This window comes from Eublepharis macularius, chromosome 1 (genome assembly GCF_028583425.1).
Source record: "Eublepharis macularius isolate TG4126 chromosome 1, MPM_Emac_v1.0, whole genome shotgun sequence".
Taxonomy (NCBI): domain Eukaryota; kingdom Metazoa; phylum Chordata; class Lepidosauria; order Squamata; family Eublepharidae; genus Eublepharis; species Eublepharis macularius.
The window spans coordinates 96,866,625-96,893,696 of record NC_072790.1 but is presented as its reverse complement, the minus strand read 5'-3'; the positions used below and the strand labels follow the sequence as shown (position 1 = coordinate 96,893,696).

At 40.2% G+C, this 27,072-nt stretch overlaps 1 protein-coding gene across 1 annotated transcript in view; it reads right to left on the bottom strand.

Moving 5' to 3' along the window:
- The window catches only part of SOBP (sine oculis binding protein homolog), a 255,682-nt gene that overhangs the window by 186,010 nt on the left and 42,600 nt on the right, over positions 1-27,072 (bottom strand). The window contains exon 4 of the mRNA XM_055000153.1: positions 12,443-12,594. Within this exon, the coding sequence (XP_054856128.1) occupies positions 12,443-12,594 (152 nt within the window). The remainder of the gene's footprint in view (positions 1-12,442; positions 12,595-27,072) is intronic.

Sequence of the window (27,072 nt, the reverse complement as noted above, 5' to 3'; positions counted from 1 at the left end):
GTTTTATGGTCTGCTTCTAGCCTGAGGAGTGTTTTATAGATTTTTAAATATTTTTAATGTTATTTTTATACCTCTGGTTGTTTGTAATGGCTTGAATACTGATAACATAGGTTTTCCTTTTTATGATTTTACAGTATTGTTTTTACTTGAGACCCTGTCTTGAGTAGAGATGGGAATGAACCGGGGAAAACTGAACCATGTGGTTCGTCAAATTTTGTGAACCATGAACTTTCACGAACCTGCCCCTGGTTCGCGAACCGGTTCATTTGGTTCATGAAAATGTCACATCCAGGTCAGAAAATCATCACTTCCAGGTCAGCAAAAGGTCACTTCGGGGCCAGCAGAAGTTCACTTCCGGGTCAGCAGAAGGTCTGCCGGAAGTCCATCCCTTGTTGCCTAGGAAACTGATTGCTTGGCACCAGGCTGTCTGCAGTGATGAACCAAAAACCGAACCAAACGAACCAGCCTAAAGTTCATAGTAGTTTGTCAGAAATGGGATCTGAAAAACTGCTGGTTCGCAAACCATGAACCGGCCTGGTTCGGGCTTAATTTTGGTTCGTATTTCGGTTCGTGCCCATCTCTAGTCTTGAGCTGTCTAGAGAGGTAGTATATAAATTCTTTAAATAATTAAAGTAATGAATTTGCAGAGTACACAGAGCCTGTTCCCATTAGCATAACCCTTCCAGACCAAAATTGCTAAAGCATTATTTTCACACAGGGAGATTTGTCACATTTTAAGCAATCCAAAAGCATGTTTTCTTCAAACTAGGAAAGCTTCTAGGGACTTAACTGTCCCTCCCAAGGTCCTTAGTGTTGCCAGGTCCACCCACAACTGGCAGGAGTGGTGGCAGCAAGTGGGGTGCAAGTGGAAGCACATGTGCCTACAGCCCCTACTGATGACATCATTTCTGGCACTACACTGTCACTTCTGACATGGCACCAAGGCTTATTCTTTAAAAATCAGCCCAACACTTTGTTTTGATGTTTTGGTTTTCTATTTCTGACTGTTAGGCTCAGGTTTATTTCTGCAGTTAGATAGGTATTTGTTCTCTTATTTTTAGCCCCTTTTTCTGACACATTTTTATACTTGTATTATAATATTATATTCTATAAACTGCTTTGTGTATTTAACCCAGCCATAAATATATAATAAAAATCAGATTCTGTTTTACAGCAGTCTTGAATTACCTGAAGCTGAAAAGGCTGGCTGCAGGTTTTTATGGCCATTCTTTTTTCCAAAATCAGCTGCCTCTTATAGGATTTGTAATGTGAATAAAAAGTAAAATCTACACTGAAAGAATGCTCATGCACGTTATAAATATTTTTCATCTTTATCTGTCACACCATGAGCAATCCTAAGCAGGTCTACTCAGAATGATAGTCAGGTCTATTCAGTGGTGCTTACTCCCAGGAAAGCGATCTTAGGATTCCACTGTTGAATTCCTTATTTTCCCCTCCATCCCAGATGCAGGGTTTACTTTTAATTTACAACATCTTCAAGGCTCTTAAGAGGAAGATCAGAGAGCTGCAGTTAGATCTTAACTGACTCAACCTTTGAGCCTGGCCCATACAATCCTGAACAAGGCACTGAAGCCTTCAGACCCGAGCAGGGAAAGTAAATCTTCTGCTGATATGATACAAATCCTGTACCACATTATCACTGTGTCATTATTTTCAAATATAACAATGTAGATCATGATGGCTGGGAATGATAATCATTTATGTTTCCTTACTTGACAAACAGCAATTTATGTTTTGTTTTTGATTTATGCAGTTTGAGTTGATTGTAGAAGTAAAGTTTGATTAGGTTGTAAACAAAATAATTTGTCATCTTTTTTAGCTACAGAAAGGTAGTGCAAAGCAGCTACAAGGTCAAGCATAATATACTGGCTGACAGCTTCACAGTCAGTCTTTCTAAAGACCTAGTCAAATATACCTACATTCATGTTCTATAACTTTGATAGATCTAATCCTCTTTCCTGGCAAAAGTGGTGACTCTCTGATTTCCTTATATTCAAACTGTTGAAATAAAAAAAAATGAATTCTGGAAATCAAGGCTTATTTCAACTCAGTTTTAGATCACAAGACAAGAACCAGTTTTTCTCTCTGAGGGTGACATACGTGTCCATTTTAATCTTGTAGTGAGTTTGGGCAGCTTGACCGGGAACTTGACCAAAGAGTGGGTTGTTCCACACTAGCTGTTTAGGTTTCCACACTAGCTACCATTAGGTTTTAATGACTATCTAGATAGTATGGCTGGCAGCTCACTGCATTAGTGTTTTCTGTGCTCTTTTTCCATTTTTTCAGACCTGATACAGTTGCAGTAGCATGCTGTTCTATGCGGACAGTCAATATGTTATTGGTGCTTCTCAAGGATACAGTCCCTTAAATTTCCTTCCTTATACTTCCAGCGTCACTAATTACTTCCTGTTTCTCTTACAGCATTCAAGATCATGTTATAAATTATCTACTTCTGTTGAGGAAAAGCTTAAGTACTGTTTTTCACTTCATAGACAACCAAACTGTAGGCTCCTTTTTATGATCAGTACTACATAAACAAAAATAAAAACAACAAAGCAGTGATTTTGGCTGCCTCAAAACATAAAAGAGAGAACAGGAAGTAATTTTATTAGGTTGAAAGCAAAGGAACATGGAATCCTCCTTGAAGTGGATCTATTTCTAAGTAGATAAATAATAGAATCTTGCCCATGGTGACAGATTTTTAAAGGAATATAGCTCTATATTTTGTACCATGTCGTATAAGCATTTCAGTTCCACTTGCAGCTGAATGTAGGAAAGGGATACTACGCAGTACAAAAAAGTTGTCATATTGTTCAGTATTAAATAATGGCTGTGATGATTCCTTGAATGAGCAATTCACTTGTGGCTTGGAGTCTGCAGTGTGAGAAAACATGGTTGTGCTTACCTGTAACTGATGTTATTCAAGTGTTGTTCTGTGCAGCACATACGGGAACTGTGCATGCACAGGCCAGCTGCAGACATTCTAAAACCTCCTGACAGTGTGAGGTGCTTTCCCAAAAGTTGGTGTGATTTCCTGCTCAATGCACCTGTAAAAGGAGGGAAAGCACCTCCCTCCCTCATTTTAGTGAGGCTGATTCTGGAAAAGGGGGATTCCAGAAGAGCTCACAGAGGGGCAGGAGGGAGAGATTGTGCCTGGACAGAAGAATACTTGATGAAAATCAGTTACAAGTCATTGCAACCATATTTTCAGTCTCATTTCTTCTGTGCAGTTCCACATGGGACAGTAACAAGCTAACTTACTTCCAAAGTGGAGGGTGTGAGGCTGTTATTGAAAGAGGCTGCAGAGAACCTCTCTGCTCACTGTGGAGTAGCTCTAGTAATCCACATCCATGGTGTAGTGCCTAATTGCTGCCCATTTCAGAGATAATTTTTTCTCCCACATTACCTTAATCTTGTACCCTCTTCAAAGCCTGGGCCTCCAGGCAAATTTTGAAAGCAGGCATCCTACAGGTCTATAAAGGAAGTATAGCCCTTAATAAAACTATACAAAGGTTTTTTTGTTACAATGAACTTTTTCAGGTAATGAAGGTCTAGTAGGACGTTTAACTCCTAACTGAGTGTCAGTTCGGTGTAGTGGTTAAGAGCAGTGGGACTCTAATCTGGAGAATTGGATTCGATTCCCCGCTCCTCTACTTGAAGTCAGCTGGGTGACCTTGGGTCAGTCACAGCTCTTCCAGAGCTCTTTCAGACCCACCCACCTCACAAGGTGATTGTTGTGGGGATAATAATAACATACTTTGTAAACTGCTCTGAGTGGACATTAAGTTGTCCTGAAGGGCGGCATATAAATCAAATGTTGTTGTTGTTGGGATTTTTTGTCTACAAGGAATGAGGAAACACAAATTCCCCTGCAGGGGAAGATAGGATTTCCTTTATGGCCCTTTTTCTAATAGGAAATGGACGTCTTGTTGAAGCAAGGCAGAAGGTGGAAAGGATGTGAAGGAACAAAACAAGGGCCACTTTTGAACTGCAAAGCATACCTCTGGAGAACAACTAAAAGTACGTGGACCTGGGTAATGGCTTCCCAAATATGGGCAAACCTGAACAAGAAGTCCTGAAAAGGATGCAGGGGCAGACAGTCAAAAACCCTGCTTTCCAGAGCCTGTAGGGTCTTTGGGGAAATTGGAGCCCATTTTGGGCTTGGAATGGTAAAATCTGTACCTTAGCTGAGCCTGAGAGGAAGAATGAGATGGCTTAGACAGGGGTCGAAATTATTGCACTGGGTATCTGTACCTCTTATTGGAGGAATAAAACCTAGGATAAGGCTTTTGCTTATAAGAGTTGGGATAAACTGGTGTAATACTCTATGACTTAGCTGTGATCTGATCCTGCCTTATTTTTTCCACAGCAGCATCAGAGGTGGAACTGAAGAGGCTACTATGCTCAAAAGGCAAATCCTCCACCCTTACACTATGATGAGGGTTGAGAGCCATAAGCTAATCAGTTGTTTAGATAGCCTGAGGGCTTTGACCTGCAACACCCTTGCCAGATGTTTCTTTTAATCATGGGCCTCTCTCTTCTCAAAGGAAGATCTGATACCTCTCCATTATGGCTTCAAAGTTGGCTAATATATCCTGCATATATCTTGCAGCCCAGGATGGGTAAATAGGCTGGATCTCCCTGCTTTGTTTTGTAAATATTTTCTACTTTTTTCAAGGTGGCCAGGATGTAAGTCTGCCTGACCCAGCTGTCCTTGGTGATATCCAATGAGCCTTACATGATATAAAAGCCAACTGTCACTGAGTGAAGGACTTTGGGTCACTGGCCTGGGGAACACAGCAGGTAACCTCTTTTCCAAAGGACTTCGCCATACAAACAAATGGTTCAGAGTGCCTTCTCTACCTGTTTAGCTTTAGTTTTCTTGACTAGAGGCTCAGACAGGCCCCTCAGGAAAAACTGGTACATTGGAGCAGGTCTCGGAGCCAGAATCAACAGGGTGGCTGGGATCAATGGAGTGGAAACAAGTGGAGCTGGTGGGACTGAGGAAGCACAGAGGTGCTTTTCCCTCACAGTGCACTGAAGACATTTGTGCTCCCTTTAATATGCTTTCCCAGAAGGTAACTTTGAGGCATGACATCTTTTTGTTCTGAGCCTTTGGAGTAAGCTGCTTGCAGATCATGCACCTATAGGTGTCATGGTCTTCCCCAAGGCCCAGAAGGCAAGCATTTTGGTCATGTTTGGCCCACCTTTGTTCCACTTTTGGAACACTTTTTAAACAATGCCTTCAAAGCCATGGAGGCACAAGCATAGAAAAAGAAGGAGTTTAAACAACACTTACCCAATATTCTTTAGAAGAGGAGCCAAAGACGGGGGTGGGGGGAGAGAGAGACAAAGTCCTTCTTCAACAACGGCAAATAACTGAGGGAGGGAGACACTTTCCCTTCTTTTATAGCTGCTTTGGGGGGGAAACTGTGCTGAATATTGGGAAAGCACCTCATGTTGTCAGGAGTAGAGATGGTCATGAACAGAAAAAAATGAACATGATGTTCATTGTTTGTTGCCATTCATGAACAGGGACTCACGAACAACCGTGAACATGGCCCTGTTCATGAACATGTTCATGGCTGGCTGTTCATGGGGGCAAGCAGGCTCTCCTCCAGCCATCATCCAAGTCAAGATCCCTACCGCACCACTCCCAGAAACCTGACCTGAGCAGGCAGCAGGAAAGGTACCAATAATAAATAATAGCTTGGCCCAGAGCCTGGCAGCAGACCTGGAACTTGAAGGGGTAGATCCCTATCCCACCACATACAAAGAAAATTCAAGCTCCAATGCACTCTATCAAAATGACAACAGCAACTGTCTCTCCACTGTCTGCAAAGTCAGAGCTGGGCGCCCCCCTCCCCCCTGGTCTTTGCTCCCTTGTTGTAACAAATTTGGAGCTCCACACTTGAAAGGAAGACCTGCCTAACCAGCTAAATTCGGCTTAGATTGGGGTTTCCAGGGCAACAGCAGGAGTTCAGACAGAGTTCAGACAATCGCTGCCTAAGTTGCCAAGGGAATTGATTGCAGGTGCCAGACTGTCTGGCTTGATGAACAGCAACGGACAGCAGCGAACGAGGCTTGCAACGACCACCTGTTCATTTAGAATGTGGACTCACGAACAGATTGTTCGTGAACAGCAGATTGGGCTGTTCGTGGCTTTTTTTTGTTTGTATTGCTGTTCATGCCCATCTCTAAGGAGCATTTAGCATGTCCACAGGTGCCTTGCACACATGCAGTTCCCATATGGAATGGCACAAAAGAAAACAGCAGTTAGAAGGTTTAGTGAACAAAGCAAAGAGAAAGAGACAGATGAGAGTTTCTAGATGGAATTAGCTGAAACAGGGTGAGCAGCCTGTGGAGCTGAACAAGTTGTTCTCTGAAGCCTTGCTTGCTTCCCAAAGGTTCTCTTGATATATTTGAAAATAATGCAAATATTACAAAGACATCCAAAGGAGACTAAATCCAGCAGTGTATCCACTGGAACTAGTATGGAATTAGAGTTCTGGGGAATGTTTAATAACATGCTTCCCTTGTTAGTAGCCTGCACGACCTCTGCAAGAAAAGCCCTCCTGTCATCATGCTACCACAAACCCACCAAAACAAGTGTTTGAAGCTGCAAGGTAATTATTTCTCTACATGATGATTGCTATAGATAATTTCATACCAAATACAATCTTATGACATCAAGGGTGTTTTCATGGAATTGCACTAATCATGTACTCTGAGATGTTTGGGCTGGGCAGTGAGAGGGCAGACCTACCAAACAAAATCTATGATGAATCAATACTTGAAGTTCTCAGGACAGATTTTTATTTGCAGAGAATAAAACTGCTGTATCCCAGGGAATAAATTCTATGTGCAAATGACCAACAGATATGATGCTTCTATTATGTTCATGCAAACAAAAGAATTGTCCAATTGCTTGTCATAAAACATACAAAACAGAATTTGGGTGTAGAATAGTGGTGTGCCATGCAGTAAATGTACCTGAAAATGTACTCAAAAGATACCTTATTGGTATTTTGGGGGTGTATTTGGGAATTCTCATTCCTGGAAATATCATCCAGGTCTCTCATTTCAAAAGTTGCAGCAGCTTGTTTTACTTAGTTTTGCCTGGAGAGAAAAAAGGGAGGGAGAAGGGAGGCTTAACTGTCAGTTGTTAGGGGGAGCTCAACTGTATGTCTAATTACAACAATTGTTTCATATGGTCTATGAGAGAACTGTCATGTTTAGAGACACAGTTGAACTTTCCCTGATGAGTAATGCCATCTGTGATTCTCACACCTGTGAGAATCACCGTGCCTTCCTCCCCCTCCCTTTTTTTTTTTGCCCAGGAAACGTGCAAAGAGGACAAAAACAAGCTGCTACAATTGGCTGCAGCTTCTGGGTAAGAGATTGGGGGGGAGGGTGCATGTCTTCTGCTGCCTCATGCAAGTTGGTTCTGTTGGGATTCTCTGGTTTGCCAGTGGTTCTGTTGGTCTTTGTTTGTTCTTTTTGGTCAGTGATTGTTCTTATGTGTTTGGCTATGGCCTCTCTGTCCTGGAGAAAGCATTGGATTTATCCTCTTAGGAAACACTGGAGAGTAGATAGGCACTTTGTTAGAGGCCCATAAAATTGGTCCCCTTAAACCAATTTTCTTTTTAACTTGGTGGGGCTCTCACTCCACTGCAATTCTAAAACAGCCCCTCCAGCATCCCAGAAATATTTCCCCATAGGCAATAATGGAGTTGATTAATTTCAAAATCCTGGAAAAAACTGGATCTGAGCACAAAGTCAGTAAAAAAGGACCTGAATATCGAGACTACCAACATTTATGGCCTACCCGTTACCTGAATCTGAAAAATAATGATTTTTTTTAGTGTACGTGTAGAAAGCTATTGAAACACAAGAAAATAATGCCTACCTACCAATCCTGAATAAAAGCCATGAAGGAAAAATAAATAATAAAAAAATGTTCTGCATGTCAGTGCAAATGAACTATAAACTTAGTACTCTTCTTGTTAATGGGAATCCACAAATGGTATTTAGAGAGCAGGAACATTAGAGAGCAATCCTAAATAGTTCTATTCAGAATTCAATGGGGCTTACTCCATGTTCTTAGGATTGCACTGTTATACAGCCAAAGTTAAACTTTTCTAACAGTGCAATTCTAAGCAGAATTATATGCTTCTAAGCCCATTGAGTTCAATGGATTTGAAAGGGTATAATTCTGTTTAGGAGTCTACTGTGAGTCCCACTGATTCAAATGAGAAAGAACTCAGAAAATGGTGGTGTGAGGTTTGTGAATACATACGTAAATATGGATCAAGTTCTGATCAGTCTCATAGCATCTAGAAATAAAATATTTATAATTTATGCCTTTTAATTTTTGAATCATAAATGAATTGCCTCATTTGCTATTTTTCAGCCTTGGTTAAGTGCTTATTTCTGTACTTCTTAGACAGAGTAGGGAAGGAAAATCTGTCTAGTACAATCCATTAGGAAATCCAAGCCTTAAATGAAATGACCACAAAGACCTATCAGTTAGCAGAAATGCAGCAGCTGTACATATTTATTGTAACAGTACCCTATATTGTTGCAGAGATGTGCAGTTTAAAACATGCACAAGGCAGATGAAACGTGACCATATTACTCCTCTGTTTGAAAAATGAGAAGGTGTAGAGCGGCATAACCTCAAATACATAAATAAACATTAGACTAATGGAGAAGACAGGTACACAGCCAGTCTGCTAGTAACGGTTTAAAGGTCACTAGTTAAACCTGAAACTTTTGCAGTCTTGGTGCTTTCCTAGTGGCCAGACAAAGTATACAATAGAGCCATAATTCTTGTTCACACATACAGACCAAAAATAATAAAGATCATTCTGCTTTTAGCTATAGCCATGAAGCTAGGCTTTCACAAATGTAACTCAGTGACAATGACACTTTCTAACTTGATGGAAAACCTAAGTGATTTTAGCTGATATCTTAACTCTACATGTTCCTAAATTGTCCTGAAGTAAATAACTTATTGGACTTCAATGGGCCCATTTAAGTTTTGTTCAACAAAACATCTTAGAGGATACTTTTCAACAGGTTGCAGATTGTTCAAGGCTGATATGATATAAACTAGTTATATGGTAATTTGCAGATCAGCAGATGACCAGGAGCACAGGTTGATTCTGGGCTTTGGGGACCAATGTTCAAATTAATTTTCAGGTGCCTCATTACAGTATACTACCATGGCCGTTTTCACACTGTCTATAAATCCCACATAAATCACTGTTTGTGGCGTTTTGTAAACAGATGGCGTCAAAAATCGCACGAGAAAGCTGCAGGCAGCCTCGCGCGATTTATAGACAGTGTGAAAATGGCCCACATTGATTCTCATGATGGGACTTCTGTGAAAATGTGTACCAGGAATCATGAAGTACAAAATTGTGTGGAAACATTTTTAAAAATGGAAGAGATCAAAATCCAGACTCCATCTTGGGAATGTTGGTGTAAAATTTCCTTGTCTGCATTATTGCAATCATGATTGCAATATTTCTCTGAAGGTAAAAATGTGTTATGTGAATAAACTGTAATTGCCATAGTAGCACCGTAGCATTGTCTTCCATTCATAACCACATCTTGCTCTCTCAGATTTTCCCTTAGGACTATTTCACATACTACATACCAAACCAACGAGGATTTTTCACCAACTGTAGTGTACACTCAATAGGGAGCTGCCACCTATTCTAAATATCTGATAATGTACTTATGATACCTACAGTGCCTTAAATATCCACCTAAAATGTGATATGTGTATTGACCCTTCACCTATATTTGTTTAGTGAAAGTCATTATGCCAGTGCTGAGAGCCAAGCTACAAACATGATGATTGCTGCTTCTACAGAAAAACATATTGGGAATGGCAGTTTGTAGCAGCTGAGCAGCTGGCTTCTTGGTGTATGGCTGCAGTTTCCCACCCCACCGCTAGCTACTTTCCTCCACAGGGTTCCACATGCATATTTGTGAGGGTCAACAACTCTGCAAGAAGAAAAGTAACTGCAAGAAGAAAAGTAACTGCATTTATACAAGATTAATTTTCCAACTAACATGAAAAACACAATAACTTCTAAATTTTTATTTGGTTTTGAAAAAATAATTTTATGGAAGTATTTTATGGAAAAAATGACCCACATCAATGAAAGAGTTCAGAGCAAACTAAGACTTCTGAAGATGAAGGCCATAACATATTATAAATGTAAGTGTGCTTAACACTGCAGTGAAATTGCAACCTATATATTTATAATTTTTCACAAAAAGGGGACTGAAAAAATTTTATTCATATATTTATTACTAAAATGATAAAAATGAAACCTTTTTTAGCCAAATTAGGGAAGACATGAATATTATAAATGTGCCATTATTAGCAACATTTTTAAAGAATATTTTAGTGTCTCTCATAAAATAATTAATCTCAATGGCCACAAAAATTCAATAATGCTATCTTTCTCCATTCCCATTCTACTCCCACCAGAAGCATACACAAGCAGCTTTTGTTCAAAGGAATATTGCAGGGTGACAGGTCTGTACACTTACATGCTGTACTCCTACATATCCATCTCTCTGTCCTCCCCCCACCCTTCTTGCTGTACTATATTTCTTATAAACACTGGAAATGCCTCTCACTCAGGGCTAAACTACATTTGATTCAGGAAATTCACCACTGAGGTCACCTTTTTTCAAATGCTAAAATGAGTTATACGAGGCCTGATCCAAATTAAAGCCATGGCCCAAAAGATGGATTTTTTTTAACCCTGAGCAATATTTTCAGTTCAAATAACCTCCTTTAGATGCAGCTTGCCTCAGGAAATACATACCAGCACCCTTTGCTACTTAAGCAGCACATAAAAACTTGTTTACTTGAACCTCTACCTACTTCCATTCTTCTCTGCTTCATGGACCTCAGTTCTCTTTTCTTTCTCTTGTCCATTACATTGTTAGCCTGCGGCCAAGGCCATTTGTTTTAACTCTTGTACAGTGCCAAGATTTCTGAGGCACTTACTTAATAAAGTATTCATTCGTGTATACATTTATTGTAGATATTGTCCTTCTACCATCACCACCACCCACCTATTTATGAAAGTTCCGAATGACCTAACCACCATTGACATGGTAAACATTCAGATTTTTAAAAATCTTTTTGATCCAAGCATCCTCTTTTATATAAAAAACTGTATTCCCCTAAAATTTCATACAGTTCATATTTGTAAATAAAAACTTATAATAAAAAGGTGCGTAAATCAACTGGGTGGCATGTCAATATTCATTTATGCACACTACTAATATGTGCTCCATCATTAACTAAAACTAAATAAGTCATTTGGAGGAGATGTATTGTTCTATTCAACAATAGCTCCTTAGATTCTGACTCAGAAGACTTTCAATCACTTTCTATTAGTTTTATTTGATATTACAGCTCCATTTCATTTGAAGGCAAAAGTTTTGCATAGTTTTGAACAGCCCCTGGCAATCAATGGTATTTTAAATAGTACTAACAGTATTCAAAGAATATACTGAAATATCTGAAAAATATACGCATACACTGATCATCTACCATATCCTTCTTTTAACAGGATATAACATAGATTAAACCTGAGACCTTCTGCATGCAAAACAGATGCTTTACCACTGAGCCATGGCCCTTCTCCATGTCCCTATCTCATACATCATGGTCCCAATACCAATACAGCCTGTGTACCCCTAGGAACTAAATTTTCAGTATGGAAGTCCAGGTGCATGTCTGATCAAAAGTCTTCATGTTGGCCATGTGACTGCCATGTGGACTGCAATGTGCCAAATGTATGAATCAGCCCTAAATGAAATTTGTATTCATGTTTGTCTACTGCATTGGTTTATAAGACTGCTCATAGTTCAACAATAATTCTTTCAGAATTACAGATGCAGTTAGATTACTTGTGGCTCTTCTTTTATGGCACAGTACTAATAATCTAGCCTGTCAATACATTTGTTTTCATGGAACAACATTGGTAAAAGTTGTGGAAATAGGCTAAACTATATCAAAAAGCTTGGCAATTCAATAGAAACTTTCTGAGGAGAGAGGGGGAAATGTGGGGAGGAATAAGGACTGTTAATATCAAATGGCTATTGGAAGAAGAGTACAGTTCCATGTATGTTTAGCCTATATGTGTTATTTTTTTATGCAGTGCTTCCTTCAAGGAGTTAAGGGAAGTGTATATAAGATAGCCTTTTTATGCTCACAAACACCCAGTGAGGTAGATTAAGCTAAGAACTGGTGATTGGCCAAGGTGAGCTTAACATTAGAATGGGCATTTGAACCCAGGTCTCCCTGGCTCTAATCCATTCTAACCACTACACCACACTGGCCATTTCTTCCACTAATTATCCTACGCTCCTATTCTCTTACCTTGTTTCTCTTGAAGTACGCTCTTCTGCAAGCTGCAAAGCATTTCTCACTACAGAAGCATTTCACTTCACTCCCCATACTCAGGGAATAGCGCTTGATTCCCACTTTCTGGCACCAGGCACACATTATTTGTACATTTGACACATCGTCTTCTGTAACAAAAAGACAAGAACAGTATTTATACCAGAACTAGTATTCTGTCAAACATCCATACGCTCCATTTCAAACATCTATTTCAGTCATCTTCCTTTCTCATATCTACTTCTCTGTCAGCAATAGATGTTTGAACGGTTGTGTTTATCTGCCTGTTTCTCAGGCAGCTGGTGACAGACTGCTTCGTTTTTCAACTGCCTGGAAATGATTATCTGTTTTATAAATGATCTGATACACTTGAAGTTCTCAGGGCTTTTATCATTTTAAAGAAGGCATTGAACTTAATTTTATTAAATCAGTAACTTACACCAAAGGGTATTATCACATTCCCATTACTTACCACTCAAGAGAGTCTACACTATTTTTGATTAAAGTCAGCATGGTTTCACAAGCTGTAATCCTACCAACATAATACAACAGAACCACAGATGAAGCCATAAAAAGGGGTACAAGTGATGTGTGGGAGAAAAGTGTTGTGCAAATTCTCCTCATCTGAATGTGATTGCAGGAATTAATTTTCTTGTCAAACATCCTAGCTATTAATGCTTTTAAGATCAAAAATTTTAGAGGAACAGAAGAACTAGATGTAGATGATGTGCCTTAAATTGAACAATAGGACTTATATTTTTAGAAAGTATGCCTCAAAATAATATTTGAAAGCAATACATTCACAAATATATGGTTGCTGTGTGGAATATGACTGTACAAAAATCATAGTCACTTACTGGTTATTGTTTAACATGACTGATGACTGTAATGAAAAATGCAAGCAATGGAATTTGGCCTCCATACCCATGCCTTTACCCATGACATCTTGGGGGTCTTCAAAACACTGTAATAATAATTAATTCTTTGGAAGCTGTGTTACCTTGTCAATATAATTCCAGCATTTGATTTCTATTGATTTTTTTTAATACCGGTACAGCAGCAAGACTAACCCTCTGCAGCAATGTTTCATTTATTGTCTAAAAAAAAATTGCTTTGTTTAATTTTTGCTTAGATTAAGTGAAGGCTGTGCACACTTTCATTTCTGAGCTGGAACGCATAAGTAACTACTTTTTTATATAACTCCATTTGTAAAGAGAGGGACAGACAGCAACATAGCTATGTGTCTTGTTTCTGCCTTGGCCATTAGGAGCATGCTATCACACTAGCACTACATAGTTATACTAATAGAAATTATTTTCATTCATTTTACAAGTGGATATCTCATTTACTTACCACTCTCTGCCATAAAAATGCACTGCCCAAATAGTCAGCTTCCATTATTATAGTGCTGCATCACTATAACAATAGCTTTTGAGGGTTCTTGCCCAAGTAAACTTACTACTAGGGGTGTGCATCCCAGAAGATTCAGGTTTCCCACTTCAGGTTTACTTGAAGCAGGAAAAAAATCCGGAATTACCAGAATCCCGAAGCAGCAAGCCGCTTTGGGATTCTGGTATTAGCTTGCTTTGGTATAGTCCGTAAAAATTCGGAGCATACTGAAGTGAGGGGGAGCAACCCCACCCCCAGGACAAATCCACCACCCAGCCACCCCACTTACCTGGCCAGCAGGGAGAGGGGAGGCCGATCAGCTGGGCAGCGGTGGCGGCAGCCCTCCTGAGGCTGGGATGACCCAGGGCCAGCTCTCTGCTGACACACTGCCGCCTGCAGGGCCCACAGTGGCCAGCTGGCTGGTGGGGACAGCCGGAGCCTGCTCCTCCACTGCCTGCGCCACCTCCTCTGCTACTGCAGCAGCTAGCTGGGCGGCAGGGAAGGCCAGAGCCGGCTCCTCCGCCACCTACGCCACCTCCTCTTCTGCCACAGTGGCCAGCTGGCTGGTGGGGAAGGATCTCCCTGCCAAGCAGCTGATCCTGGGGTTTAAAGCTTCCCGAAGCACAAAGAAAGTGAATAACTCCAGAAAGCCTGAAGTGTCATAGGAAACTTCCTGAAGAAAAATTATTGCTGCACCTAAATTACTAACTAAAACACCACTCACTGGTTATAAAATTATGAATTTAATGAAATAACCTGTTAAGAACCAAGAATATGTGAAAATAAGCTTCAAGGATACTATTTTGCCTATTACACGAAGTGTATTCTGTAATATCAACCAAATTTTACCTCCACATCTCCATCCCCTGATATTTACTCAATCCTAGCCTGTTAAATAAAGTTGTTATTTCTCTTTGAATGTTATACAGTCTCTAGTACCATTTCCAACAAAAAGGAAGAGAGCTCCTGCTTTTCCCCATCCAGTTCCTGGGCTAGGCTAAAAAGCCAAAATTTTATCTGCGTGCCAGGGTGGGACAAATAGACTTTCAAAACCACAAATAATAACATGCTACTTGGGGCTGCTCAGTCAAAGTAGTGGATTTTGGGAGGAAAATCTGCCTCACAGTGGGGAGAGTGAAGGGGGGCCCTCATAGGAGCATGGAGTAAGATGTTCACCCCTTATCCAAGAACCTGTCCATAAGGGCTTTAAAGGTTAGCACCAGCACCTGATATTTAGCCCAGAAACTAAATAATGAGAATTCAGTGAAAGTTGCAGGCATTTTATTAGATTGAAGATGAAATGGAGTTTTATTGTTACCTGAATGTTTTTAATTATGTATTGTAAGCCACATTGTCCAGATCTATCTGCCTCAAGTTCAATGCTGTTGGGAAAAGGGTTATAAGTCTCTAGTCCTTTCCATTGCTTAGATATAAGCGGAAAGGGGCTACAGACTTACTTTTTACAAAACAATAAAAAACAAAGCAATGAAATCTGGGAATTCACAGAATCTGTTACACATGTTGTTATGATGGTATATTGACATAATATTCATTTGTTGATTTTAAAAAAATGAAAAAGTCCTAGTGACTCAAAGGAGGGGATGGCTGTTGCCAGGACACTGGGGAAGAGAAATGATGGGGAAGCTCTACTGCTATTGTGCTATATTAGCAGACACACCAGCAATGGGGAAACAACACAAGGCCATCTCTGTGTAGAACCACCTTTGTCCACTGGAAAGACAGGGTATAGTTATTTTAATAAACAAGCTGAAAACACACCAGCTAGAAATGGTTGTTGGGAATGGTTTATTTAATTGTAAACCACAATGGTAACCAATCTGGCTAAAAAGTTGGGTATTCAATATATTAACATTAAATAAAAACATAAATAATGCCCATTAAAACCATAATATTCTTTCAGAGTACATACTTTTTGGAGCTAGTGAATACCACATGCAAAAGCATGTGAGCATTCTAGAACAATTGCAGTTTTCTCTTTCATGTATGAAATATTTGAGGGCGTACACTAACAGTGCAATCCTATGGTGAGTTACTCCAGTCTAAGCCCATTGGAGTCAATGGACTTAGACTGGAGTAACTCTCCATAGGATTGCACTGTAAAAGCTACATTTGCAGTTATACTCACTGAAATTGTAATACGTGAATAAGACCAATCTATTTAAGAGTACTTAAGTATCATTGCTTCAACATGCATTTCAAGGGGACTCAGGCATGTCTATCTTTGTTTGGATGATGCCATAATACCTCATTGGCAAACTCTCCAAAAGGAATAAAAAGCTGCAGGATCCTCAGGACTCTCTGGACAGAGAAAGTCTGCTACAGATTTAATGATCCTGCAGCAAAATCATCACGGAGAGAAAATTAACCTTCACAAAACTCATCTTCACGCAGATGCATCCTGTATAAGCCTTGTATCACTTCCATTCTCCTCAATATCTGATATTCTGAATCAGGACAGGGCAGTTTTTCTGCTCTAAGTTTTTGATTTCTGCCTATAACAAATGTATTAGAACATTTTCAGTATGTTGTCAAAATGTGCTGTATAAAATGATAAAAAACATAAAAATGTATGTGCATAAAACACAAATTCATACAACTGCTAAAGATGCAGAGCCTGATTAAATCTAAACACTCATTGTTACCATCATGTAACTTTTATTGGTAAGTATAAATCATAACACAGATTTGCAGTGTAAAAAATGTTATTAAACTGGCAATATTTATTCTGTTAACATGAATCAAATGTGACACATAGTTTTGAGTTATGATGGTTAGAAAGAGGAGCCAATGGCTTTAGTACAAATTAGTTTGCCAATAATTTTGCAAAGCTATGACAACATTGCTACGAAATAAATCCTTTTACAGGGGGATGGAAACGTTTTATGAGGCATTCTCTGGGCCTTGAATTGTCCACAATGCAAACTGCAGACTGGTTTTGTAATTAGTCTTATGGACATCTTTATAGCAATCAAGCAATGTCTATCAGGGTAGTAAAACTGTTGCAAACTGAGTTTGAAAAAAGTAGCTTGAGTTGAAAAAGCTGTGGGGTTTTTTTTGCCACTGTCTTCTATATAGTGGTTTACAATACAGTCCTAAACTGAGTTACATCTTTCTAAGTCCATTCAAGTCAATGGCCTTAGAAGGGTGTAACTTCTTAGGACCGCATAGTCAGTTTCTTCAAATTAAAGTTACTTACTACATATGCAAAGTCATGTGTCATGCCATATAAGGGCACATAAAGACAACCCTAATTCTTAGGGATCCATTGCAGTTCAGTTTAACTGTATGATTTTCCTTCAGCCTATAACAGCGTACAGGGACCTGTGCAGAGCATCATAGCCTATGTAACACACATGGAAGGCTTCTCATTCTGAGCAGTTTATGTAGGAAAGACCTCGGGATTACCTGCTATAAGATCCATGCAGCAGCTACCTTCTGATGGACCATTAGACTATCAGCCCAGTCCTTAAGACTACAACAACACAGACAGTGTGTTGCTTAGGTATCACATAAAAGCTTTGTCATCTAATCCATTTCATTGACTTGCACTATGAAATCTTCCTTGGGTCTCAGTGAGAAATGCAAAAGATAGATTAGATAGATAGGTAAGTAGACAGACAGACAGACAGACAGACAGACACAGATTTTGTTGCATAGCTATAGATACACCTGCAACAACATTATGAAAAACAGAAAAGAGAATAAGACAGAGGGGAAAAATTATACCAGACTAAGGCTAGGGAAGTTGCTTCTGTTCCTGGATGTTTTCTTGCCATTCCCTAATCTTTATGCCAATGTAAAACAATTGAAGACACACAAAACTTTGGTTGTTGAGTCTCTCCATAACCCCAGCAATTTTATTAAAAATCCTGCAGAGCTTGCAAAAGTTGCTTAGCTTAAGACTTTGGTAAAGTGATATAGAAACCTTGAAACAGCCCTTTTTATATGGGGTACTGAAGGACATCCTCAGTTGGGGGAGTTGGGACTACTACAGTCAGAACACACACCTTTTAACTGTACACAAACCCCAGGTTACTAGTGAAGTGACTTTTAGCTGTCCACTCACTGGAAATCAAACCAAACAAAATAGGGGGGGGGGAGAATTGCAAACCATCATCCAGAGAAACTATACATAAAGATATGGGCCATCACTTTATATTCAAATTCGGAATGGTACGAGTGATTGCCTGGGGGGGGGAATTGGGGGAGAAAGGTCTTGCAATGTAGCCTTGTTATCAGAAGGAGCTGGCAGGGGAAGAATTGGGGAAGATCTTGTCAGCAGCAGATGAATAATACGTGGATTTGTGTTCTCTGCACACCAGTATATAAGAGCTGAGTGTGCCCAGAGTTATGAATCCTTGTCCTTCAGCTTTTATTTTATTTATTAATTTATTATTTTATTTACATTATTTATAGTCCATCTTTCTCACTGATGTTTAAAGTGGATTACACAGTATAAATCAATATGATCAATGACTGAGACATTCAATAAGCAACATAATAGCATAACAATAGCAGAAAATCGAAAACAAGCAGAAATCCAATACAAAGCTGAAACAAAGCATAAGCAGATTGATATGACATATTATACCACACAGAACTATCCACTAGGAGCTTGCAGCAACAGATAGTACATAGTAGTATACTATAGACCAGGGGTGGGCAATTGTTTTGGCTCGGGGGCCACTTTGTGGGAGCGGAGGTTAGTGGAGGGCCGCACCTTTTAAAATGATTGCATTCATTAGTTAACTTTGCATTTGAGAAAAGGTATAAATTGTATCATAAAAATCAATAAATATAAATTAAATAAAATAGTGGTAGTTTTATTCAATTTATTTATTGCGCTAATTTCATATCATCTATAGCTCAGTTCAAGGCGGGTTTTTCTGACTGTCTTGGTGGGCCACAAAAAAATCTGTAGCGGGCCGCATGTGGCCCGCGGGCTGCAATTTGCCCACCCCTGCTATAGACAGTATACAGTAGTATACTTTTACCAATGTATCCCTCTGAATCCTCACAGCACAGTCCTATTACCTGTGTAAGAAGGTCCTTCTTAATTATTGCAGTTTGCAGAAAGCCAGGAAAGTAGGAACTTTCCTGAACTCTTCAGGAAGACTGATCCATAAGGTAGGGGCCACCAGAGAGAATGCACATGTATGGGCAGCTGTTGTTTTGCCTATCTTCAGGGTGGCACCTGCAGAAAGCCCTGTTCAGATGAACAAAGCGTCCATGGGGGAGCATAGAAAGAAAAGTAGTCCCATATATATGAGGGACCAAAGACATGAAGAGCTTCATATGTGATAGCTAATACCTTGAATTGAGCCCAAAAACTGATGGATAGCCAGTGGAGTGACTGGAATGGAACTAATATACACTCTCTAGCTCCTCATAACAACTGAGCTCCTCATAATAACTGAACCAGCTGCAGTCTCCAAGTTGATTTGAAGGGAGACCTATATACAATATAATACAGTAGTCAAGTCTTGATGTTACCGTGCCATGGACTCAGGTGGCTACATCAGCCATGTCAAGATAGGGGGCCATCTTCCAGGCTACGCTCAGTTTGTAGAAAGCATTTTTTACAGCTGAATTACCTAGCTTTTCTAGCAGCAGTGCTGGATCCAGTGTAAACCCTAGGCTCTTAATCGAGTCTGCAAGCGCCACCAAAAGTAGAGAGCACAATGTCTTGTCTGGATTCAGTTTCAATTTTTTTCACTTTCAGCCATTTGACTACAGCATCAGGCAGTGACTGACAGCCTCTACTGCATCACCAGGGGATGATAGAGGGGATAGCTGGGTGTTATCCACATACTGATGACATCCAGTTCCACAGTTATGAATGATTTTTCTTAAGGCTTTACATAGAGGTTGAACAAGAGTTGCACTTACCTGTCACTGTTGATCATTGAAATCTTCTGTGTAGGCACACATGCACAGGCCTGCCTAATGGCAAGGTTTTACAGCATTAAATTCTGCTAAGAAGTGCCTGTCTCCTCAGAGCGCATGTGCGCTCCTGCCTAAAATGCCCGCCCTCTACGGAGATGGTGCCCCTATCTTCAGTTTCTCCTGGGCTGCTGGTCTCTCCAAATAATGAAGAGAACCTAGTGGGGGAGAAGGGAGGGTATGTGTGCCTGCACAGAAGACCTCAATGAACAACAGTTACAGGTAAGTGCAACTCTGTTTTCATTGTCGGTCTTCTTATGCAGTCCCACATAGGAAATTAACAAGCCACTTACCATGGAGGAGGGTAGGTTCTCACTGGAACAATGATTGGAGCACCACTTGGCCCACTGTTTTCTCTCTCCTGATAGCCACATCCAATGCACAATGTCTGATAAATGTATCCGGCAACGCCCACGTGGCTGCTCTGCAGATGTCCTGAAGTGGCACCCCTTTCAGGAGTGCAGCTGAGGAAGCCTAAGACCTGATGGAGTGAGTGTGAACCTCTAAGGGACAAGGTAGGTGAGCATTTTTATAAGTGTTTGATTGCTTGAATTACCCATCTAGCAATTGTCTGTGATGTGGCCATTTCCCCTTTCTTAGGTCCTGCGTAACATACAAACAACTGGTCATCCATCTGAAACGATGTTGTGCAGTCTAGATAAAACAAAAGTACCCTATGAACATCTAATGAGTGTAACTTTCTGCCTCTGACATCGGTGATGGAACGAACACTAGTAATATTATCTCTTGTGATGTGAAATTTTGTAACCTCCTTTGGTAGGAATTCTATGCTGGGTCTTAGCACCACTTTTTCTTCATGTATTTTCATGAAAGGTGTGTTAATACAAAGAGCTGCCATCTCACTTACTCTTCTGGCAGAGGTGATTGCCACTAAAAAAGTCACCTTCACAGTCAAGTATCTCAAGTGACATGGTTCGAATAGTGAGTACATCAGCTTGGCAAGGACTAGATGTAGGGATCATTGTGGCACAATTTTAGTTACCATAGGGAACATACTTAAGAAAAAGTTTGGCTGTATAATGAGAAAATATAGTTTTATTTTCTATTGGGCCATGAAAGGATGATATAGCCACCAAGTAAACCTTGATAGACAAGTTGGAAAGACCACCTCATTTCAAATGCAATAGGAATTCCAATATATATACTAGTAGGCATTCGTACAGGTAAATCCTTCTGGTTCTGGCCCATTCAGCGAACTTTCCCCACTTGCAAGGGTAAGATTTTTCTGGAGGTAGGTTTTCTGGCATTTAATATAACCTCCGCCAAGTCATTAGCTTGAGCCTGTTTATGTCATGATGCTGAACTCATCTGTAGCTGAGGAGATCTGGGACCAATGGTAGAAACCGAAAAGTGTTCTTGGAAAGTTGAACCAGTCAATGAAACCATGGTTGACATGGCCAGAACGGGGTTCTTACTATAACACTGGTCCTGTCTGTCTGTATTTTGCTGACCATTTTCACTATAAGGGGAATAGGGGAGAAGGCATAGAAAAGGTTCCCTGACCACCTTATTTGAAATGCACCCCCTATGGATTTTGAATCTAGACCTCCCTTGGAGCAAAAGATAGGGGCTTTGCAATTTTCCCTTGTGGTGAAAAGGTCTACTTCTGGGAAACCCCATTGTTGAAAGATCTCCCTTATGTACTGTCCTTTCAAAGACCATTTGTGGTTGGAGCAACCTAGACTGCTCAGTCTGTCTGCAATGACATTGTTTTCTCCTGGGATATGTACGGCCTGAAGGATAATGTTTCGCTCACTGGCCCATTCCCATACCTGTATTGTTTCCATGCATAGTGTTCTGGATGTCATCTCACCCTGTTTGTTCAAATAGAATATTGCTGTCGAGTTGTTGGTAAGTATCTGGACATTCCTTCCTATCATGATATCTGCTAATGAGGTAAGTGCATAACGTATAGCTCATAACTCTAGTACATTAATATGTAGACTCTTTTCTCCACTCAGCCACAACCCGTGAGCAAGCCTGTCACCACTGTATGCCCCCCAACCTGACGTGGATGCATCTGTTGTGATAGATATATCGACATCTGGTGACCCAAAGCTCATGTCTGCTAGAAGGTGAGAGTCCTGAGCCCACCAGGTGAGTGATCTGATCACTGTCCTTGGTATAGTGAACTTTTTCTTTTGGGGGTGTATTGTAGGGCAATAAACTGACAAGAACCATAACTGGAGTTTTCTCAGGTGAAGTCTGGCCAGCAGAACCATGGCTGTAGTGGCCACCATAAAACCCAACAGTGTTTGTATTGTAATGGCTGACTAGAACCTTTGTTTGGAGAATAATTTGACCATGTATTTTATCTTCCTCACTCTCTCTAAAGGGAGGAAAGTCTTGTTCCTTGACCCATCAAGAATTGCGCCAATGAACTTGACCTATTCAGACACAGGCTTGATTTCTAATCAGAACTGCTTGCTGTGCTGAGCCATGTCCTTGATATTGGAAGGGTTGTGGCTCTGCCTGTTTCTGGGGCGGTCTCTGCCTTTGGTAATTGCCCTGTTGGGATTGAGACTGTCGATTTGGTGGATGCTGGTAAGGCTGGTATCTGTAAAAATGGCTCCTGTAAGGTTGTTGTTGCCTGTACTGTTGTCTGTATTGCTGATATTGGCTGGATTGTTGTTTCGGAGGCAAGATCTCACGGTCTGCCTATCCTTCTTTTGGGATAAGTACTCACCATCCTGAAAGAAAAAAGAGTTTGACTCTCGAATGGCAGATCCTCTACTTTGTTTCTTGTTTCTACAGGTAATGCCATCGAGCGAAGCCACACATACCTCTTAAGTACCACAGCAGATGCCAGGGTCCTTGTGGAAGAGTCTGCCACATTCCTTCCCATATTTATTTGCCATTTTGAAAGTTTTCTCTCCTCCTCCTGGTTGACCTTGGCTAGAAATCTTTGATCCACTGATAATTTATCATTAAATAATGCCATCCTGTTCCACATAAATATTTGGTATGCCCCTATAATCACAACGTAATTGGTGATTTTTACATTCAGAGCTGCGGAAGCATAAATTTTTCTTCCCAGTCCATCTAGCGTCTTATTTCTTTATCTGCCGGACTGAATGAGACCTTTGTCTTTGTTTAAATTGCATTTCCTCAGTGACGAGGGACAACGAAGGAAGGAGTCAAATGGCAGATCCTCTACTTTGTTTCTTGTTTCTACAGGTAATGCTGTTGAGCGAAAGATGTCCTCTTTTGCTTTGTATAGTCCTTCGGCCTTTTCAGATGTCAGGTAACTTTGGTAAGTTATATAACAGGTAACTTTGGTAAGTTAGATTCCTCACCAACAGAAGAGGCTGACTCCATTCTGTATGGCTCCTTCAGGTCGATGCCATAGGCGGATGGGTTGTCCTGGTGGGACCATGGAGCACATTTGTGAGAGCAGCATTGGTAAGAGTGACTTCGGTCTTGCTCCCAGTTGAAATGGTCGGGTGAAGCTCTAGGAAGTTCACCTTCTTCCTGTGATAAATGTCCCGATTGTGATCTTGAATGCATAGAGGGGGTCCTGGGTGTTTCCACAATCTGCACCTCAGGCTCTGTCTCAGCATCCACGATGTGTTTGATCTTTTCTGTCTTCTTAAGGTCATGTCGGGACTTTGACCATGCCTTTTTCTTAGGCGGTTCACTTGGTCCTTCGTTCTTGCACCCCCCTCACTAGAAGGTTTGGGTAATGGATCCGAGGTAGTGGTCAACTCCACACCGGGAAGGCTCTTGGATTGTGAATGATATCATGCTGGTTTGGGTCGGACTGGTTCCAACAGTCTGGGTGAAGGCAGAGTCAAGTATGAATGTCAGCTCCAAGGTTGCTCTGCCGGGTTTTGTGTCTCCAGAGCCGGGTGCCTGATCAGAGTAGGTGCATTTGGGTCTGAGGGACTCAATGACCTCTCCATTGGAGTCATGGTCAGAGTCGGGTGGCATTTTCAGCTCCAAGATGGATTGGTTGGATCCGAGGGAACACACATTCACAAAGTTGAGGGTTCCAAGGGGGTTGGATCCGAGTGTGCAGAAAGCTGCAGAAAGATTCAGACAGAGCAGCAAAGAAGCATGCCTTTGTCTACATTCAGACAGAGGTCATTCATTAAAGCCATCAGCCTGGCATGAAACCAGACTGAAAGGGGCCCAGAGCACAAGAGTTGTCCAAGAAGTCCTGTAGTTGGTTAGCTACTGCTTTCTGAATTACTTTGCCTAGAAAGGGCATTTTAGAGATAGGACAATAATTGGCCACATCAAGTTTTGTCTAGGAATGTTTTTTTAAGTAATGGGCAGATAGCCACCACTTTGAGAGGTAGAAAGAAGGTGCTCTGAGTTAGTGATTGATTTATGATAGACATCAAGGGCTCATTTATGCGGTGTTTACATCATTTTAGCAGCCAAGATTGGCAAGGATCCTGTTCACCAATAGTGGCCTTCACAGATGTTAGGATCCTGTCAGTATCCATCACTGTAACTGGATCAAAATAGTCCATAAGCAGAGCAGGCACGGTATTAAGCATTTCTTTCACCCCACCTAAATTACATCTGGCATCCAGATCAGAGCATATTCATGCAATTTTGTCAAGTGAAAAACTTTGCAAAGATATCACAGCTAACTGTCCTTGCAAGTTATGCCTGCCTACTGCCAGTATAAGATGATCCAGCAAAAATGTTCTGTGGAACGGTTTCCTTTGAATTTTCATCCACAGCTCCTTTTCTGGCCATGTATTTAATATCTTAAAGACGTTTGCTCCTCATATTATCTTTTAAAGCTTGGGAATCAGCAATCAGTATATAGAAGTACAGAAAAATATCAATAGTAGAAACATGTAATCTGGGGAGAGCAGAACTAAAGGAATAGAATATGAACTTGGAAAACAAATTATACATATCTTTTCTTTTGTGGGCTTCAGCTCACTCAATCAGTTTATGCCATAACATATTTGTTAATCTCTAAAGCGCCATGGAACTGTTCTTTTATTTTACTGCAATACATAGAATAATAGGCCACACTACTGGAATTAGTGAATAATTGAAACTGACATTGTGATTTTTGGAAATAACAATGACAAAATTAATTGAAGATACGTTCAATATTTGAGGTATAATCCATCAAGGGCTTGTTAATCCTAACCAGTGCCAAGTCAAGTAGCCTAACTCAACAAGCTCCAGCCAACTTCATGTTTGATGCATCACACAGTACAAATGCTGTTCTTATTTAAGTACTGAAGTACACATGTGATCCTTGTGGAATAGTAGAGATGACCCAAAAATGCAAAAATGAAAACATTGTGGATCAGCTATAACAAAAGACAAATTATGACTTGTTTTAATCCCTATCTGGTTTCTCCTTACTCAATTCAGCAGACAAAAACAAGAAAGAAAAGTACCAACTACTGTACTAGCACTCACTTCCAGCTGAACCACATGCATTAGTTTAGTACTGAGAAAGCAGGGTGAAAGATACACTTTGTCAGATGATGGGAAACAGGTGTTGGGTCAAGTAATATGAAGGTGAAAAGGTCTAAGTTACTTGGGTCAAGTAATATGAAGGTGAAAAGGTCCAAATCACATTTTGCTCATTTCCTTTTTCATAATTTACAACAGCAATGCATAAGAATTCTGGAAGTTATTTAATAAGATTTTTTGTTACAGTAAATTAGCCCCCAGGGAATGAATGCACCATTTATAATCTGAAAATAGTTAGATATAATTCAACAACAATACTCAAAACAAATATCAATGGAAGTATATATTTGAATGGCAAAAACAAAATCTGAATCAACTCTGAAAACTAAAGCAAACTTGAAACTCTTTGTCAATCCTAAAAAGAAATAAATATTTTCATGAAACCTCACTAAACAAGCATCCAGATACTTCATTCTTGTATTTTTCTTTCTGACCCTTGCCTTGTCTCCAAAGCTCCTGGGAGGGTCAGCCAATGACCTGGCAATGCTAACTGTATTTGTCTGTTGTTGTTGTTTTTAAAGGGTGGTAAAGCCCAGACCATCTCACACCTTAGCTCACTGTGTTCTGTTGCTTGAAGTATTTGATTTTTTACAAATAAGCCCACCTCTCCTCAATCGATACCAGGGACATAAATTAAGCTAAGCATGGATGGAAGAAAATGCTAAAATTAATTAAGCTAGCAAAGAGTTTGTGTGTACATCTGCATGAACATACATGTGTGAGTACCATTTAATGCCACTCACAATTTCTATTCAGAAATAGGTCCCCGTCCACTCTCCTCATCAGGATGCTGGTGGCCGGAAAGGGCAGAAGACAAATTCATCACCATGTTTCTGTATACTATATAAAGAAGAATTTTAATGGCTGGTATCTTGATTCTGCTTGAAATTTGGCAGGGAAGATCCCTCAACTAAGAACTACAATCCCTGTTAATTTTGACTCAATTAGATAGGGGGGGGGTTGAAATATGTTGTGTCATTGTGTTTAGCATAGGGATGCTGCCTCCTGCAGAACTGAAATTTGGAAGGGAAGACCCATTGGATAAGAGGTACTACCACTTCATCAAAATTGAATGTAGGGAAGGCCTGGGCAAGGGCTTTGTCTATGTACCTGCCCCATTTTCAGGAGCCATATTGAAGAGGAATACTCAAAAGAGCCATAGGTGTCATGTTAAAGTGCCATATGTGGTTACCAAGCCACGCACTGAGTATCACTGTCTAGACAAACATGCTCATATACCACAGGTAGTAAGTAACAAATGCTACCCTCAAGTATTTTAATGGCAAGTACAGCAAGCAAAAACTTTAAATAAATAAACATACACAACAACTTTGTAGTTCATCTTCTGTCACCAACAATATTCTCAGCTAATGCTTTTGATTATCCCATACAGTACTATAGGTAATAATCTTATTTATTTGTTCATTAACATTATATATAGTCCACCTTTCTTACTCAAGGTGGGTTACACTGAGTAACTCAATACGGTCAACAGGATGAAGCATCCAATAAGCAATTTCAGGTAGGCAGCTGTGTAGATCTGAAGTATGACAGCAGGATTTGAGTCCAGTGACACCTTAGAGAGACCCTGAAAAATATGTTGATCTTTAAGGTGCCACTGGACTCAGATCATGCTGTTCCAACAAACAATGAAATAAGATTTGTATTGTAGAAATCTGGAACCAACCAGAAATCTGAAAACAGAACTGAAGCAACTTATAAATATTACATAATGTGTTAAACAATGCAAAAACTACAAAATAAGATCCGACTTACAGCAG